General features: G+C 68.6%; 10 protein-coding genes across 10 annotated transcripts in view; 5 read left to right on the forward strand and 5 right to left on the reverse strand.

Annotated features, from left to right (window-relative positions):
* Positions 1-436: 436 nt before the first annotated feature.
* Positions 437-2,492, reverse strand: MICPUCDRAFT_18274 (uncharacterized protein; the record flags this gene model as incomplete). Its single annotated transcript, XM_003060115.1, has 5 exons — positions 437-683; positions 795-925; positions 1,125-1,502; positions 1,689-1,911; positions 1,975-2,492. The coding sequence occupies 5 exons, from the start codon at positions 2,490-2,492 to the stop codon at positions 437-439; spliced, it is 1,497 nt and encodes a 498-aa protein (XP_003060161.1).
* A 130-nt stretch (positions 2,493-2,622) lies between these two features.
* On the forward strand, positions 2,623-5,376 carry MICPUCDRAFT_59639 (uncharacterized protein; the record flags this gene model as incomplete). The annotated part of the gene is made up of 4 exons (XM_003059821.1): positions 2,623-3,231; positions 3,404-4,123; positions 4,257-4,695; positions 4,936-5,376. 4 exons carry the CDS (start codon positions 2,623-2,625, stop codon positions 5,325-5,327), a joined length of 2,160 nt encoding a protein of 719 aa, XP_003059867.1. The 3' UTR covers positions 5,328-5,376.
* Positions 5,377-5,693: 317 nt separating this feature from the next.
* On the reverse strand, positions 5,694-6,164 carry MICPUCDRAFT_59640 (uncharacterized protein; the record flags this gene model as incomplete). The annotated part of the gene is made up of 1 exon (XM_003060116.1): positions 5,694-6,164. One exon carries the CDS (start codon positions 6,162-6,164, stop codon positions 5,694-5,696), a length of 471 nt encoding a protein of 156 aa, XP_003060162.1.
* A 471-nt stretch (positions 6,165-6,635) lies between these two features.
* Positions 6,636-6,980, forward strand: MICPUCDRAFT_9181 (uncharacterized protein; the record flags this gene model as incomplete). The annotated part of the gene is made up of 1 exon (XM_003059822.1): positions 6,636-6,980. A coding segment is annotated over one exon (345 nt), but the record flags the coding sequence as incomplete, so codon positions are not given.
* Positions 6,981-7,158: 178 nt separating this feature from the next.
* Positions 7,159-8,909, reverse strand: MICPUCDRAFT_18271 (uncharacterized protein; the record flags this gene model as incomplete). Its single annotated transcript, XM_003060117.1, has 4 exons — positions 7,159-7,338; positions 7,483-8,131; positions 8,325-8,453; positions 8,626-8,909. 4 exons carry the CDS (start codon positions 8,907-8,909, stop codon positions 7,159-7,161), a joined length of 1,242 nt encoding a protein of 413 aa, XP_003060163.1.
* Positions 8,910-10,202: 1,293 nt separating this feature from the next.
* Positions 10,203-10,700, forward strand: MICPUCDRAFT_18449 (uncharacterized protein; the record flags this gene model as incomplete). The annotated part of the gene is made up of 1 exon (XM_003059823.1): positions 10,203-10,700. One exon carries the CDS (start codon positions 10,203-10,205, stop codon positions 10,698-10,700), a length of 498 nt encoding a protein of 165 aa, XP_003059869.1.
* A 7-nt stretch (positions 10,701-10,707) lies between these two features.
* On the reverse strand, positions 10,708-12,884 carry MICPUCDRAFT_45685 (type II secretory pathway family protein; the record flags this gene model as incomplete). The annotated part of the gene is made up of 4 exons (XM_003060118.1): positions 10,708-11,682; positions 11,788-12,119; positions 12,192-12,772; positions 12,800-12,884. 4 exons carry the CDS (start codon positions 12,882-12,884, stop codon positions 10,794-10,796), a joined length of 1,887 nt encoding a protein of 628 aa, XP_003060164.1. The 3' UTR covers positions 10,708-10,793.
* Positions 12,885-13,183: 299 nt separating this feature from the next.
* Positions 13,184-14,935, forward strand: MICPUCDRAFT_59645 (uncharacterized protein; the record flags this gene model as incomplete). The annotated part of the gene is made up of 1 exon (XM_003059824.1): positions 13,184-14,935. One exon carries the CDS (start codon positions 13,184-13,186, stop codon positions 14,933-14,935), a length of 1,752 nt encoding a protein of 583 aa, XP_003059870.1.
* A 593-nt stretch (positions 14,936-15,528) lies between these two features.
* Positions 15,529-15,738, forward strand: MICPUCDRAFT_9418 (uncharacterized protein; the record flags this gene model as incomplete). The annotated part of the gene is made up of 1 exon (XM_003059825.1): positions 15,529-15,738. A coding segment is annotated over one exon (210 nt), but the record flags the coding sequence as incomplete, so codon positions are not given.
* A 661-nt stretch (positions 15,739-16,399) lies between these two features.
* The window catches only part of MICPUCDRAFT_59647 (uncharacterized protein), a gene marked incomplete at its 3' end in the record, with an annotated part of 2,099 nt that continues 1,126 nt past the window's right edge, over positions 16,400-17,372 (reverse strand). Inside the window, exon 4 of the mRNA XM_003060119.1 lies at positions 16,400-17,334. Within this exon, the coding sequence (XP_003060165.1) occupies positions 16,400-17,334 (935 nt within the window). The remainder of the gene's footprint in view (positions 17,335-17,372) is intronic.

The raw sequence follows: 17,372 nt of genomic DNA on the forward strand, positions 1-17,372 counted from the left end.
CCCCCAGTCGATCTCGTCGAACTTGCTCCACTCGTCCTTCTCGAGCACGCTCCTCTCCGCGCCGACGCCGCCGTCGAGGATCGTCCACCCGCCGCCGTTTCCGCCGCCGTTTCCGTCGCCGCCTCGCTTCGTGTTCTCGCGAATCCTCTCGTTGGCGCGCCGCGCCCGCTCCGCCGGGGACACCAGCTCGATCTTCTCCCTCGGCGCCGCCGCGTCCGCGCTCGCGCTCGCGGCGGCCGCCGCCGCGTTCAACCTCGACTGCGCCTCGGAGCGCTGCGCGCGCGCGGCAGCCTCCGCGTCCGCGACGCGCTTCGCCGCGTCCCTCTATACAAGCGAAAGTCGGGGTGGAGTTGAAAGGCGTCAGTTGGAGTTGAAAGGCGTCGAGGACGGGTATTGAAAGCGAGGGGTGGGCGGAGAGAGACGACGGCAAAAGTCCTTAAGGATCGGCGTTCACCACGCCGACGCGGTCGTATGGGAACCAGTGTATAGAACGCACCTGACTCCGCGCGGCGACGTCGGAGTCGCGCTCATCGCTCTCTCGGACGCCGTCCTCCTTCACGCCCTTCATGTACTCGTCCACGAGCCTGACGTCCAGCACGCGCTGCTGCTCGCGCTCGAGCTCGCGGCCGATCTCGAGGAGCGCCTCGAGCGTCAGGCGCGACGAGGAGCGATCGACGGACGGTCTGCCGCGTTCCCACCGCCCTCCGCCGCGACGGCCGCCGTCGACGTCGTCTCGCGTCGTCGCGCCGAGCCCGTCCTCGTCCCCGTCCGCGAGCATCCCGCTCTCCTCTGACGCCTTCCGCGTCCTCGCGTCGCCGCGCAGCAGCGCGTCGCCCATTCCGCGCGCGCCGCCGTTCCGCGCGATCCACTCGAGGACCGCCGCGTCGACGGTGCGCGCGTGCAACGCGCCGAAGAAATCCAACGGCTGAGGGTCGCGGGTGTTTGCCCATACGAAGCGACGTCGGGGTGGAGTTGAAAGGCGTCAGGGGTGGAGTTGAAAGGCGTCGCGGTGTCTCGGGATTGAAAGCGAGGGGTGGTGGGAGGAGAGATACGCCGGGAAGTGAAGTCCTCGAGGAACGGCGTTCACCACGCCGACGGGGTCGCGTGGGGACCAGTGCGGTAACAGAACGCGCCTGATTCGAAAACGCGCGCACGAGCTCCAGGGCGTCGCGCGCCGTCACGCCCGCGTCCGCCATGACCGCGTGGACCGCGGCCGCGCGCTCGTCGATCGACGGCGCCCACATGAACTTGTCCATGCGCCCGTCGCGCAGGAGCGGCGCGTACAACGTGCTGAGATCATTGCCCGTGATTATGATAGGCACTCGGCGCAATTCTCTGTCCTCCCTCCACTCCTCCGCGCCCACGCTCACGCTCGTGGGGTGGTCGCACAGGTTCATCAACGTTCCCATCACCATCTGCATGTTCACCGTCTTCTGCGTCGCCCTGTACGTCCCCGCGCCGGCGTCGAGGTCGTTGATGACCAGGCACGCGAGCCGGCCGGTCTGAGGGCCGTTCCATCGTACGAAGCGACGAATGTCGGGGTGGAGTCGAGGGGCGCGTCAGGCGGAGTCGAAAGGCGTCGAGGCGCGTCGGGATTGAAAGCGATGGATGGGCGGGCGGAGAGAGACGCCGAGAGAGAAAGTCCTTCAGGATCGGCGTTCACAACGCGAACGCGATCGTATGGGGACCAGTGTGGAAATAGAACGCGCCTGAGACATGAGACGCGACGCCGCGCGGTACCTCTCGCGGATGCGTCGCCCGGGCGCGCCCGCCCACTCGTCCTCGAGCTCGCCCGCGGACACGATGATCGGGCTCGCGCGCATCGCGCGCAGGCACAGCTCCAGGGTGTAGCTCTTCCCGCAGCCTTTCTCGCCCCATATTCCCAAGATGAGAGGAACCTGTCCCACGCCTCTCTTCACGACGCCCGCGCCGGCGGCGGCGGCGGCGTCGTCCGCCGTCGCGCGCGCGGCGGACTCCGCGAGGTGGTTCTTCACCAGGTGCACGCAGACTTTGTCCATGAACCGCGGCGGGACGTAGCACCCGTCCACGACGTTCGTCAGCGAGCGCGCTTCCGTGTATCGCAGCTCGCCGGTCGCGATGTCCGCGTCCGCGCCGAGGACGAAGTTCGCGTTCGCGGTCCCCGCGAAGACGTCGTCGACGACGCCCTTCCGCGCGCCCACCTCTGTGCGCAAGTTGGAGGACTGGCGTCCGAGCTCGTAGAGGTAGTCCTCGCCCGTGCCGCGCGCGTGCGTCTCCTCCGCGTCCCAGGAGGACGGCGACGGGGACGGGGACGGGGACGACGCGCGAGGGGGCGCGAGGGCGGACGCGTCGTCGTCGCCGTCGTCGTCGATGGGAGCGGTTCGCGCGGTCCACCGGACGAGACGCGGATGCGGCGTCCGTCGCGGGTTTCTCGCGTCGCCGCCGCGCCGCGCGCGATGCGAGGATGGCGCCGCGGACGCGCCCGCGATGGACGTCGCCGCCGCGGACGTCATCCCGACCTCGCCGCGCGCGTCCCGTCGCCGCGGCGCCGCGGAAGATAAGCCCCTCTCGGACGATCTGACGGACTTCTTCCGAAACTCCGACTGGAAGACCCGAAGAAAATATCATCAGAGTCCATTCGGCATGGCGCGGCACGGGGGCGGACGCCACGCTATGCCGCGCTCCGTCGCGTCCACCGCGACGCTCGCGCTCGTCGTCGTCGTCTTCGCGATCGCGCCGCCCCCGACCGCGGCGCACGGCTCAGAGACGAACGGCGTCGCCCCCGTCCTCCTGATCTCCCTCGACGGATTCCGAGCGTCGTACCTCGACGCGCAGCCCGCGGCCGCGCTCCCTCATCTGACGTCCTTCTGGCGCGGCGGCGTCCGCGCCGCGCTCACGCCGCGGTTCGTGTCCAAGACGTTCCCGAACCACTACTCCATCGTCACGGGGACGCACGAGCGCGCGCACGGGATCGTCGCGAACCGCTTCTGGGATCCGTACACCCAGAGTTGGTTCACAATGGACGCCACCGCGTCGTACTGGTGGGACGCCGCGGAGCCGCTGTGGGTGACCGCGTCGAGGGACGCGCGCGCGTCGAAGGTGTACTACTGGCCGGGGAGCGAGGCGGAGATCCGAGGACGGCGGCCGGACGTGTGGAAGAGGTTCGAGCACGGCGTGGTGCCGTTCGAGGAGAGAGTCGACGACGTCGCGAGGTGGCTCCGAGACGCGCACGCGGCGGCGTTTCATCATCAGGTGCGTTCTATACACTAGTTCCCATACGACCGCGTTCGCGTGGTGGACGCCGATCCTTAAGGACTTTTCCCGGGGTCTCTCTCCGCCCACCCCTCGCTTTCAATCCCCGCCTTCGATGCCTTTCAACTTCAACTGACGCCTTTCAACTCCACCCCGACATTCGCTTGTATAGAACGGCCCTCACGGGGACGATGATCCGGACGGCGACGGCGGCGGCGGCGGCGGTCCGAAACCCGGGTTCCACGCGCTGTACCTGGAAGAGCCGGACGCGACCGGGCACCTCCACGGCCCGGACAGCCCAGAGGTCGCCGCCGCGGTGCGGCGCCTGGACGAAGTGCTGGGGCGCCTCGCGAGCGCCGTCGGCGACGACGCGTGGGATCGCACCAACGTGATCGTCGTGAGCGATCACGGCATGGCGACCATCTCGCGCGAGAGGATCGTGTACCTGGGAGACGACCCGTGCGGGCTCGACTTCTCGAACGTCGCGATCAGCGGCGGGAACGTCGTCATGGGGGTGTGGGGTCGAGACGCGGAGACGGGCGAGCCGACCGCGGACGCGGAAGCCGCGGCGGGCGGATTCGACCCGGCGGCGATCGTCGCGCGCGTGGACGCGTGTCATCCCAACGTCAAGGCGTACGCGAAGGACGACGTCCCGGACCGGTACAAGTATAAAGAAAACGTCCGCATCGCGCCCGTTATCATCGCCGCGGACGTCGGGTGGACGCTCTGCGGGTACGAGAGCTGGGCGGGAGAGGGGGACGGACCGGGGGGGGGGGGGCGAAACGCGAGCGATCCGTTGAACTGGGCGGCGACGCACGGCGCGTGTCGAGAGACGCAGGCGCGTTCTATCTCACACTGGTTCCCATACGACCGCGTTCGCGTGGTGAACGCCGTTTCTTAAGGACTTTTCCTGGCGTTTCTCTCCGCGCACCCCTCGCTTTCAATCCCCGACCTCGACGCCTTTCAACTCCAACTGACGCCTATGAACTCTACCCCGACGTCGCTTTGTATGGAACGGCCCTCAGTGCGGGGTCGACAGCGGCGTGGACGAGTGCGGCGCGCACGGATACGACAACGCCGCGCGAGAGATGCGCGCGCTGTTCATGGCGAGAGGTCCCGCGTTCCGAAGCGACGGCGTGAGGCTCGTGTTCGGAGGAGACGGCGGCGAGAACGCCGCGGCGCCGCCGAGCTGGGCCCTCCCGGACGCCGCGGACGCGGACGCGTCGACGTTCGACGCCGCGGACGCGTCTCGTTGGGAGAAGAGAACCTACGCGTTCGATAACGTCGACGTGCACGACATCGTGATGCGGGCGATGGGGATGCGAACGGCGCCCGGTTCTATGCTCGCGGACGGCGCGCCGCCGCCGGCGACGGACGCGGCGTTATCCGAGGCGCTCGCCGCGGCGTTGTTCGTCCCGTCTATGCTCGTCCCGGACGAGAAAGGCGCGTTCTATTTCCACGCTGGTTCCCACGCGACCGCGTCGGCGTGGTGAACGCCGTTTCTTAAGGACGGACTTTCTCTCCCGGACACTGGTCCCCATACGGCCGCGTTCGCGTTGTGAACGCGATTCCTTAAAGACTTTGCCCGGCGCGTCTCTCCGTCCACGCCACGGTTTCAATCCCCGACCTCGATGCCTTTCAAATTCAACTGACGCCTTTCAACTCCACCCCGACGTCGCTTCGTACACACGGAACGGCCCGAAGAGGAGGCGGTGTTGAACGCGCCGATCGAGGTCATCGTGTTCGCGATCGCGTTCGGCGCGATGGCGGTCACCGCGGGCGTACTGAAGTATCGAAAGGCGCGGATGGAGGTCCCCGCGCGCGGGTCCGGCGGGTCCGGAGAGGAGGGAAGAGTCGGGAAGCTGATTCGCTCGGCGAAGCTGAAACCCCCGCGGACGCGGACGCGGGCCGGGGCGTGGATCGAGCTCGGCGACGTCGACGTCGACGGCGACGGCGGGGAGACGCTCGTGCCGCCGCTGACGCCGACGGCGCCGCCGCCCGCGGCGGTGCGGGGAGGCCGGCGCCTCGACGGGGGGGAGATCGAGCCCGTGACGACGGAGGACGGGTACGAGATTCAACCGATGACGCCGGTGTGACGCGACGCGTGCGTTTCTTCGACGTCGATTGAACCGATCGATTGGTTTCTTCGTCGCGACTACTCTCGACGCGGTGGGTGAACTCCTGTCGTCGATCGGTGATCGTCGCGTCCGTTCGCCGCGCCGCGCTCCGACCGCCGCTCAGCTGTCCGTCCACGTGATCGGCCCGGAATCCTTCCACACCCCGGGCTTCGCCCTCGGCTTCCCTTCCGGGGTGAACTCCTTGTTGTACTTCCTGAACCCGCCCTCCAAGTCGAGGAGGTTCTCCCCGGGCCACCCGTCCGCGGTCAACAACGCGACCGCCTTCTCCGACCTCGCGCCGGAGAGACACCTGGAGGATTGGAGGACGTGGAGGTACGTGATTGGTCAGTATGGTGTCGTAGATTCTAATAGATTCGATGACGTGGAACTTCTCGAGGTCGCGGCGCCGACGGCGACGGCGGCGGCGGCGCGGCGAAGAGAAGAGAAGAGCGAGCGCGCGCGCGCCGCGCACCCGACGACGAATCGCTGCGTCTTCCCCGGATACGCCGCGTTGACGCTCTCCACAAACTTCGGGTTCGGCACCGGGGCGCCGCCTTGCATGTCCGCGACCGGGATGTTCACGCTCCCGACCCTGTGCTGGTCCTTATACTCCCCCTCGCTTCGCACGTCGAGGTAGACGACGGACGCGTCGGACGCGAGAAGGTCGTTCGCATCGTGCACGGTTATCCTCTTCGCTCTTCCGGCGTAGGCCGCGGTCGCGCGCGCGCGGTGGCGCGATGCGACGCGCGCGCGGACGAGGCGCGCGCGGACGGACACGGACACGACCGCGCGGCTGGAGAGGAGCGCGGCGGCCATGGTGCGGTGCGGTGCGCGGCGTGTGGCGTGCGTCCGCGCGGAGTGACGCGATGACACGCCAGTGACAAACTTCGTCACGAGAACGCGAACACGTCAGCAGCGAGCGACGACGGGACGGTCTCATCATTCGCGATGGCGACGACGGGCGCGCGAGGACGCGCGACGCGCGCGGCGGCGCTGCTGACCGCGCTCGCGCGAGGGATCGCGTCGTCGACGCGATCAGCGGGCGGGCGCGCGGTCGCGTCGGCGGAAGGCGCGAGGAGCGCCCTCCGCGCGACGACGACGACGACGACGACGACGACGACGATCGATCGCGTCGCGCCCGCCCGTCCCCATCTCTCGCGCTGGACGACGCCCCCGGGGCCGACGCGCGACGCCGCCGCCGCCGCCGCCGCCGCGGCGTCGTCGTCGTCGTCCTCCCCAGCGCTGTCACGATCGCTGCGCACGTCGTCGTCCTCGCGCCGCCCGTGCGACGACCTGACGTTCCAAGCCGCCGCTGACGCGGCGCTTCGTCGCGTCGAGACGGTCGTGGACCGATGGGGCGAGGACCGCGCGACGCTCCCGGACTTTGACCTCAACGCCGAGAGCGGCGTCGTGACGATCGCGCTCGGCGGCGGCCACGGGACGTACGTCCTGAACAAGCAAGCGCCGAACCGGCAGATATGGATGTCGTCGCCGGTCAGCGGGCCGACGCGATACGACTACGACGACGAGCGACGCGCGTGGATCTACGCCAGGGACGGGCACGCGCTGCACGAGAGGCTCGCGAGCGAGCTGACGGCGATCGGCGGCGGCGAGGTGGACCTCTCCGGGTTGAACGACGACGACGACGAGTGAGCGGCCGGCGACGAGCGCGTTGGGAGCGCGGGCGAGGACGAGGCGCGCGACGCGGAGGAGGACGCGAGCGAGCGAGTCGTCCGCGAGAGTCGCCCGCGGCAAAAGGCGCGAAGAAGCCAGACTCGTAAAAAAATAAACGCATCACCTTAAACATCCATCACTCCTCCGGCACCGCGGCGCCCTCCGGCACCGCGGCGGCCCTCCCCGCGCCGCCGTGCGCGTTCCACACCTCCTTGTCCGCGTAGTACATGCACGGGTTCCGATACTTCTCGTGCACGGCGTCGAGCTCCTTCACGAGCGCGTCCGGTAAGTCCAACAGCGCCGCGCCGACGCACTCCTGGCGTGGGTGAAGCGATCGGTCAGTCGAACGTCTTACCGGTCAGGCGTTGAAAGGGAAGCGCGGGTGAAGAGTGACGACGGGAAAAGTCCTTAAGGAACGGCGTGCACCACGCGAACGGGGTCGTATGGGAAGCAGTCTCACCTCCACCTGCCGCGTCGTCGTCGTCCCGATTATGACGCTCGCGTTGCACGGCCGACCGATCGCCCACGCCAACGACAGCTCCGTCGGCGTCACGCCCCACGCCTCTGCGATGTCCACGATCTCGCGCGTCGCCGCCATCGCAGCCTTGCTGCCGTACCTCGGCTGGAAGTCCGCCATGACGCGATGGCGGCACTTCTCGAGCGGGCGCTCCGTCGCATCCTTGGCGGCGTATTCCGGTTTGGTCTTTTCAAAGTACTTCCCCGTGAGCGTCCCGCCGGCGAGCGCGCCGTAGGGGAGGCCGACGACGCCGAAGCGGTACGCCGCCTCGTACGTGTCGCACTCGTACGTCTGGTTGAGAAGCGAGAAGTCGTTCTGGCACGACACCGGCAGCGGGCAGTCCAGCTTGACGCACGCGTTGCATAGCATCGTGATGCCGTACGCGTTTTCGTTGGACACGCCCCAGTGCTTGATCAGGCCTCGCTCGAAGAGCGTCTTGATCGAGCGCACGGTCCTGTCGAAGTCTTCCTGAGTGCCGCGGTCGAAGAACGGCATCATGCGGTTCTTCCCGTCCGGCGCGAACGTGGGCGTGGACATCAGCGGGCAATCGCGCGACGGCCAGTGGATCTGGTAGAGGTCGACGTAGCCGCACCTGAGGGTCGAGGGTCCATACAAAGCGACGTCGGGGTGGAGTTGAAAGGCGTCAGACTTGGGAGTTGAAAGGCAACGCGGGCGGGGTTTGAAAGCGAGGGACCCTGGGCGGAGAGATGCGACGGGAAAAGTCCTTAAGGATCGGCGTTCACCACGCCGACGCGGTCGTATGGGGACCACTGTATAGAACGCACTTGAGGCGTTCGATGGATTTCTGGCACGACCAGAGGACGATCTCTTCGTCGTACCCGTGCGCGCCGCTGCGCGTCGGGTGCTCCGCGCCGACGGTCGACGGGTTGACCTTGGTCGCGATGTACAGCTTGCTTCGGTCCACGGTGCCGTCCGCGACGCGTTTCTCTGAGGGAGGAGGAGGAGTGGGGAGGGGAGGAGGACGGAGAAGGTGAGCGAAAGGGGTGATGACGTGTCCGTCGCGTCGTTTCGGAAGACGGACGAAAGAAATTCGGAACGAACGCCGCCGCCGCCGCCGGAGACGACGCGCGCGTCCGCGCTGAAGAAGACGCACCGAGCCAGTTCCCCATCCACTTCTCCGTGAGCGCGCCGTAGTTCCACCCGACCGGGTACAGCTCCGCGGTGTCCAAGAAGTTCACGCCGAGCTCCCACAGTTTGTCGAGCTGCGCGTGCGCGTCCTCTTCCTCGTCGTTGAACGATCCCCACGTCATCGTCCCGCCGCACACCTCCGTGACCATCATGTCCGTGTTCCCGAACTTGACCTTACGGAGCTCGGCGCGGCGCGGGACCGTCTTGGCGTCGGTTGTCATCGCGTCTGCGGCGTGGTGTTCCGTCGTCGTCGTCGTCGTCGTCGTCGTCGCGCGCCGGTGAATGCCGAGAAGGCGTCGAGCGCCTCCCAGCCTCCGCATCCGCAGCGCAGCGCAGCCACGAAAAGTTGTTCGGGCGGCGCGCCGGCTGATGAAACCAAAACCACCTTTAGGGTACTAGCTAGTAGACTACCTTAGGGTTCTCAAGCTGACGTGGAAAGAACTGGGCGTGTGTCGGCAATGCTCATTCGAACGCGCGCGCGCGCCTCGCGACGCTCGACCGCTCAGAATGCAGAGCGTGCTCACCGGCTCCCTGTGCCTGCCAATCACCGCCGCCGCGACGTTCGCCGCGCGAGGGTGCGCGAAAACGTCGCCGCCGCCGAGTCGCCCGCTCGGCGAGGTTTTCACCCACCCACATCCCCTCGGATAAAGCGAAGAAATACATCCCTCATCGACCGCGCACGATCCTCCTCGTCCTCCCCCGCAGGTCCGCGGTAAAATGCCGAGCGGCGTTTAAACAAACCGGGCACGCCGCGTGCGGTACCTGTGGCGTCGTCCACGCGGGCCCCTGCGCGTCGTGCGCGTGCGCGCGCACGCACGACTCGCGCGGCGGCGCGGCGGTCTGCCCGTGCGGATGCCACGGCGACAAAATGATGCACCGCGCGACGACGCGACGCGCGATGGTTTCCGCCGCGGCGGCCGCGCTGCCGCTGTTCGTCGCCTCGGGTCATTCCGCGCTCGCGCTTCCCTCGCCCACGGCCGTAGACGACATGGAGGCGAGGAAGATGGCGCGAGAAGAGGTCCTGAAGGCGGCGCGCGCGAAGGCGGCCGCGGCGGCGGCGCCCGCGCCGGCGCCGCCGCCGCCGAAGGAGGACTGATGACATGACGTCGACGAGTGTCGTCAACTCGCGCGACGTGATGCGTCGGAGAAACGGTCGCGTCCCCGTCGTCGCCCCTCGCGCGCCGGCGGTCGGTACTTTATGATGTGTAACGTGTGAACTTTACGATTACCTCGGATCGTCGCCGTCTTCGTCGTCCTCGTCGTCGCGGACGAACCTTCCCCCGTCCGAGCCGGACACGACATGCTGCGGATTCAGCCGCCGTGCCAAAACTCGCTTCGACGGAAAATGTTCGCGTCAACGAGAAGAAGAGAGCGCCATCAGATCGATCACACGTCTCGCGCGCCGAGCCTCCCCTCCCCTCGGCAGCTCGGTGACGGGATCGACCGCGCCGACCGTCATGGGCCTCTTCACCGGCGAGGTCGTCTTAAACCCGAAACCGCGCTCGCGGACGCTCATGGACGCCGTGCGCGACGACGACCGAAACCTCGTGACCGAGACGCTGCACCGCGGCGAGAGCGTGACGCAGACGAACGCGTACCTGCGCACGCCGCTCCACAAGGCGGCGTACTACAGCGGCGATCGCGACGTCGTCGCGTCGCTGATCGACCGCGGCGCGGACGTGAACGCGCGAGACAAGGGCGACTGGACGCCGCTGCACCTCGCGACGAGGAACGCGCACCTCGGCGCGATGCGAGCGCTGTTGGACGCGGGCGCGGAGATTCAACGCGTCGACGCCAAGCACGGATGGACGCCGTTGCACGTGGCGTGCGTGGCGGGGCACGAGGACGCGGCGAGGATGCTCGTGGAGGCGGGCGCGGACGTCACGGTGAGGGATAAGTCGACGGCGAGCGCGATCGACTTGATGCGCGAGAGCGGGATGGACCCGGGGAGGGCGGGGGTGAGCGACGAGGCCGCGAAGCCGCGGGCGCGGACGACAGACGGCGGAGGGTAGCATAGCGGGCGGTATTTTTTCGTCCCCTCGGTAAAGAAAGTTAGCCGACGTAGTTCTACTCCATCCTTCTCTTCCATCTCCTCGCTTCTTCAGTCACTTGCTCAGCAACGACTTCACGACGCTCCGCACGTTCAGACGCTTCAAGTCCGTGTACGTCTGCCCGCACCCGACGAACATCACGGGCGCGCCGCTCGTGTACACCATCGACAGCGCCGCGCCTACTTTATCGTCGATGGTGTCGAATTTGCTCAACACGACGCCGTCGATCACCCTCCTCTTCTTCGCGTCCGTCGCGAGATCGCTGAGGCGCTCGTTAAACTTCGAGAGCTGATCCACGGCGTCGTTCCCCACGAGCGCCTCGCCGACGAACAACACGAGGTCCGGCTCGTTGACGTTGATGAGCTTCGCGAGCGCGCGCATCAGAGGCTCGTTGTCTTGCATCCGACCCGCGGTGTCCACGAGAACGACTTCCGCGCCCGTCCGCCGCGCCGCCTTCACCGCCTCGGACGCGACGGACGCGGGATCTTTCTCGTACCCGCGCTCGAACAGCGGGACGCCGAGTCGTTTGCAGTGCGTCCGGAGCTGCTCCACGGCGCCCGCGCGGAAGGTGTCGCACGCGGCGATCATGACGCGGACGTCGTGTTGCAAGAGCCAGTACGCAACCTTGGAGAGGTTCGTGGACTTTCCGACGCCGTTGACGCCGACGAAGGTGATCACGTACGGCCGCCCCGACGCTTTCGCGGTCTTGACCTCCCGCAGGACGTCCACGGAGCGCGTCGGGGTGAGGATGCGCGTCAGCGCGTCCTCCATCGCGCGTTTGACCATCGCGCTCAGCGACGAAAACGACGCGAGCTTTCGACCCCTCAGCGACGCGGCGACGGATTCGCACAGCCGCTCCGCGATCTCCTCCGCGACGTTCTTGTTCATGAAGTTCGTCTTCAGCGTCTCGAGCACGGGCGCGAGGTCTTCTTCCTCGAGCGCGCTCTTCCCGACGACGCCGCGGAGCATGGGCGAAGCGTTCAACACGCCGGAGAGCCACCCGCCGCCGTTCTTCTTCGTCTTCTTCTTCTCATCCGCGGGTCTCGACGTCGACGCATTCATCGCCGCCGCAAGAGAGCGCGCCTCCTCCTCGTCGTCCTCGTCGTCGTCCTCGGACGATAACGCGTCGTCGTCATCGTCCGCGTCCACCCTTGATGGCGCGGAGATGTCCACGCGCTGCACGTCGGGACCCTCCGTCGGCGCGTCCCCGCCGTCCGCGCCGTCGCCGCGCGCGGAAAAGTCGAGGTCCTTCGCCTTGCCCTTCGTATCCGCCCACACGCGCTTCTCTTTCGGTCGTTTCGCGTTCTTCTTCCCGCCGCCGCCGCCGCCGTCGCCGTCGTCTCCCCCCGTCGCCCCCGAGAGGTTCCCGCTGCTCCCCGGCTGCGACCCCCCGCCCTTTTTCGACTTGAGCTTGCCCTGGATCTTCGACATGTCGAACGCGCCGTTTGGGACGTCGTCTTCGTCCTTCTTCCCCGCGCTCGTCGACGACGTCGCGGGCTGACGCTCACGCTCGCTCCGGGCCCCGTCGGAGTCGCCGTCGGCGTCCCTCGCGCTCGCGCTCGTGGCGGCTTTCCCGGAGGCGTCGTTTCGCTTCGCCGCCTTCTTCGCCGCGTCGAAAGCCTTCGGCGCCGCCTTGGGCGCTCGCCGCGACGCCGCCGCCGCCTCGCTCTCTCGCATTATCGCCTCGAACGGCCCGACGAACGCGTCGTTGTACCCCGCCGCGCCCAGGCCCGGGCCCAGGACGTCCGCCGGCCGCCCTCCCCCTCCTCCTCCATCGCCGCCGCCGAGGTACGGCCCGTCCGGCGCGCAGAACGCGTCTCTCGTCCGCGCGAGGAGGTCGTCCACGTGCGTCAGGCGTAAGATGCGCTGGTGCACCGCGACGAACACGAGCGCGAGCTCGTTGTGCGTCGTCCACTTGATCGTGAGCGAGGCGCCGCCCGCGGCGTGCGCGAACTCGTCGGCGCCGCCTCTCTCCTCGAGGAGACACTCGCGCACGAGCGCGTCGATCGGATCGCCCGCGCCCGCGCCCGCGCCTCGCGTCGCCGAGCCGGAGCCGGAACCGCCGCCGAGGGTCCCAGATCCCGTCAGATCCCAGGCGAAGAGCACGACGCCGCCCTTGGTGAAGATGCGCACGGCGTCGAGCATGACGCCCGGATGATCCCTAGAGAGGCGATGGGAGGGAGGGACGCGCGCCGTCGCGTGCCGCGCGCCGGTCGTTGTGGCCGGTCGCGGAGAAGACGGGCGGCCGGCCTCGCCTCGGAAACTCGAACGCCGAAGAAGGCGCACGCGCAGGCGCGCGAAAAATTTCCGGCGTTCAGAATTCCCAAACGAATTAACACGTCGCGTCGAGGGTTGCCGCGTCGCCGCGGGCTCCGCACACCACGCCGCGCGCGACACCGCACCGCACGCACTCGATCCGCGCGCGCGACACCGCACACGTCGACATGTCCGGCTACAGAGGCCGCGACGACGACCGCAGGGATTCCTACGACAGGAGAGATTACTACAGCTCCGATCGCGATCGTCACGCCGCGCCCGGATCGCGCGATCCGCCGCACGACCGCGACCGGCGCGACGCGTACGCGCCGCCGGGGGGCGATCGCGACCGGCACCACCCGTACGATCGCGACTCGCGAGATCGCCGCGACGATCGCGGGCGCGACTACGGCCGCGGGCCGCCGCCGCCGAGCCGCGGGTACGACGATCGAGACTCGCGCGACCGCGGACGCGACGATAGACGCGACGCGCGCGGCGGCGGATCCGGAGGCGGAGGTGGAGGGCGCGATTATTACGACGCGTACGACTCTCGTACTACTGACCCGTACTACTCCTCGCGCGGGCCGCCGCCGCCGTCGCGCGGGCCGCCGCCGCCGTCCGCCGGCGACGGGTACCGCGGCTACGACGATCGCGCGCCGCCGCCGCGCGAAAACGATCGCCGCGCCCACCCGCCGGGGCCCCCGCAACGCGGGCCGCCGCCGAATCGCGGAAACAACGGCGACGACCGCGGCTCGGAGGACTTCTTCATGGAAGTCCCCGCGGAGGTCGCGAAGATGATCGTCGGCGCGGGCGGGAAGGCGATCCAGGCGCTGCAAGATCGCACCGGCGCGCTCGTCAACATCGACCGTCTCGAACGCGGCGCGGTGGACAACGGGTACCGTAAGGTGGCGGTGACGGGCCCGTCGCGGTGCGTGGACGCCGCCGCGGATGAGATTCGCAAGGCGGTGAACCAGTGGGAGATGAACCGTCAGGAACGATTAAGCGGCGGCGGCGATAGAGGCGGCGGTCGCGACGGTCGAGATCGCTACGGAGATCGCGACCGTTACGATGACCGTTACGGCCGCGGCGGCGGCGACCGCGACCGCGACCGCGGGTGGGACGACCGCGACCGCAGGGGAAGCGGCGGCGGCAGACCGGGCGAACGCGAAGAGATCGTCGACGATACCATCGACTGCCCCATCGACTGCCGCGGCCTCGTCATCGGCAAAGGCGGCGCGCGCGTGAAGCGCATCGAGGAAGACACCGGGTGCAGGGTCGAGTCCAAGAAGGAGCTGAGTTACCTCAACCTGAGAGGGACGCGTCGAGCGATTCGCATGGCCAAGGAACACATCGCGTCGTTGCTACGCGTCACCGAGCTGCCGCCGATGCCGCCGGCGCCGCCCGAGGGCGCGCCGTGCGCCGCGGAGGTCCCGGTCGCGATGGACGTCATCGGCAAGGTCATGGGGTACGTCGGCGCGAACATCAAGAAGATTCAGTGCCTCTCCGGGTGCTACATGAACTGGGACCGCGCCGGCGGCGTCATGCGTCTCTTCGGCGAACCCGACGTCGTGGCGCGAGGGAAGAGCATGCTTCTCGACGCCATCGAGGCGGCGCCGGAGGGCCGCGGCGGCGGCGGCGGCGGCGCCGACGACCGCGGAGGCGAGCCCGCGAACGCCAACAACGCGTCCGGAGAGCCGCGGGATGCGAGCGCGGAGGTTCCCGTGCGAGGCCAAGCCGGATTCTTGATCGGACGCGCCGGGGAGACGGTGCGACGCATGGAGGCGGACACGGGCGCGTCGTTGCACTTGGACAACCACTCGCAGATCATGCAGATCACGGGGACGCGGGACGAGGTCGAGAGGGGGAGAAGGGCGGTGGAGGATTGCATCGAGCGGGGGATACGCGCGCAGGAAGAAGCGCGCTCGCGAGGGCCGGCGTGATGGAGGCGCAGAGCGGGGGGGTAAATGTCAATACGAACAAAACTGAACGAACAGAAACCTTTCATTTCCCGTCGTCGCCTCCCTCGCGAGATCTCGCGCGCGCGCCGCGGTCACCGTTCGACGCGCCGAGGGCGAGAGACGCGCCCGACCGTCGCCGTCATGTCGGGCGTCGACGTGGACGCGATGTCCGTCGGGCAGCTCAAGCAGTACCTGCGCGACGCGGGCGCGGACACGACGGGGTGCCTGGAAAAGGTGCGCGAGCGACGGCGGTCGATCGATCGACGGACGCGCGTCCTCCTCCCCCCCGCCCCCGTCCGTCCGTCGTCGTCCTCGCCGCGCCGTCGTCGCGCCGCTCACCGTCGCCCCGTCCGCCCTGCCCTCCTCCCTCTCCGTCCGTCCCCGCGCTCGCATCGCAGGTGGACTTCCAGAGGCTCGCGAAGAGAGTGCGCGCGTCCGGCGCGCGCGCGAGCAGCTCGTCGCGCGCGTCCACCTCGTCGCCTCGCGCGACCCCGAACCGCGATCACGACCCGAACGCGGGGCGATCGACGGCGACGCCGAAGCAAAGAGAGCTCGTGTCTCGAATCATGCGCGTGAAGGACTTCTACGAGCTCTTCGGCGTCGCGCGCGGGGCGTCCGAGTCGGAGATCAAGAGCGCGTACCGAAAGCTCGCGCTCAAGCTCCATCCGGACAAGAACACCGCGCCGGGGGCGGAGGACGCGTTCAAGAAGGTGAACAAGGCTTGGGACATCTTGAGCGACCGGAATAAGAGGGCGACGTACGACGCCTACGGCGAGGCCGCCGCGGACGGGCAGCGCGGCGCGGGGGGGTTCGGCGGGGCTGGGGGGAATCCGTTCGCGGGGGGGGCCCCGTTCGGACCGGGGGGGATGGGGGGGATGCACGGGATCAACTTGGAGGAGATATTGCGGCAGTTCCAAGCGCAGGGAGGGATGGGCGGGTTCGGTGGACGGCCGCGGGGGGGGGCGGCGGGCGCGGCCGCGGGATCGGGATCGCCGGGCGGGTTCAACTTCAACCTCGCGAACGTCTCGCCGCAGACGCTTCTCTACGCGATTCCGTTTCTACTCATGGCGTTCAACGCGCTGACGTCGCTGTTTTCGCTCGTGACGAGGTACTGGTACGTGCTCGTGCTCGTTCCGGCGCTGCCGCCGCAGCACCGGAAGCGGGCGCTGATGATGATTATGATGTACGTCACGATGGGCGGGATCATGTTTTAGGGCGTCGGCGGTCGAGTAGACGCGAGGAGTTGAGGTTTTTACCACCCTCTCGCGTGAGCCCGTGTTTTACAAGCGAGGCTAGGCTAAGAAAAGAAAGCTTCTTCGCGCTTCGCTTTGATAATCGTGATTATTAGAGTCTGTCGACGCGCGCGTCCACGAGAGACGCCGCGGCGCGCGTGGCTAGTACGTCGCGCGCCGTGCGGCTTCGCTCTCGTCGCGGTTCCGCCGCTCGTCACGCCTCCGCCGCCGCCGCCGCGGACGACGCCCCGCCAAAGTCCGCGCCGCCCGGGGACCCCGGCGGCGACGGACCGACGGACCCGCCGTCCACGCTCTCCGCGTCCGACTCCATCCACCCGTACAGCTCCAACAGCGGCAAGCACGCGAACTTGTGCTGCAGCCGCCAGTCCAGCGACTGGCAGCTCCGCGAGCAGTACCGCACGCGACCGCAGCACGAGCACCGTCGAAACTCGTGTCTTCGCGTCTCCACCCGCCCGCACAGCGGGTGCGAGCACGCGTGCATGCCGGGGGGTAACACCTCGCCGCACACGTCCGGATTGAACCAGTCCAACAGGAAGCGGTTCTCCGGCGTCGCGTGGAGATGCTCCCTGGCGGCGGCGCGCGCGGCGTTCGAAACCTCGCGGCTGGCGGTCACCGCCTCTTGCAGCGTGTTGATGTCGTTGCGCTTGCGCAGCCGTTCCTCCACCGCCGCCGCCGCCGCGGTCGCCGCGCTCACCGCGATGTCGATCGCCGGCGTCTGCGTGTCCTCCGCGGCAGCCTCCACGAGGAGCTTCTTCCCGAGCGCGACGTCTCGCTCGACGCCGAAGCCGTCTTGGAGGCAGTGCCCGAGCTCGCGCTTGGCGGGGACGCTGTTGAAGAGGATGTTCCCGCGAGCGCACAACGCCGCGCCAGCCTCCGGGTCTTTATCCTTCCGCCGCCCGCCGCTGCCGTTGAAGTGCATGATCGCGAGCGTGTGGTGCGCGTCCGGGGAGCCGTTCACCGCCGCCTTGGCGAGCAGCGCGGCGCCCGCGGTGCGCTCCTCTTTCGTCTTGGCAGCGTAAAACTTGACGCTGCCGACGAAAAACGACGCGAAGACGGAACCCGCGGCGACGGCGGCGTCCGCGAAGGCGCTCGCGCCGTTGTTCCAGTCCTTCGCGCGCGTCGCGAGGACTGTTTGGGGGGGGGGGGGGTTGGGGGGGGGGGAGGAG

Source organism: Micromonas pusilla, assembly GCF_000151265.4.
Source record: "Micromonas pusilla CCMP1545 genomic scaffold MICPUCscaffold_7, whole genome shotgun sequence".
Taxonomy (NCBI): Eukaryota; Viridiplantae; Chlorophyta; class Mamiellophyceae; order Mamiellales; family Mamiellaceae; genus Micromonas; species Micromonas pusilla.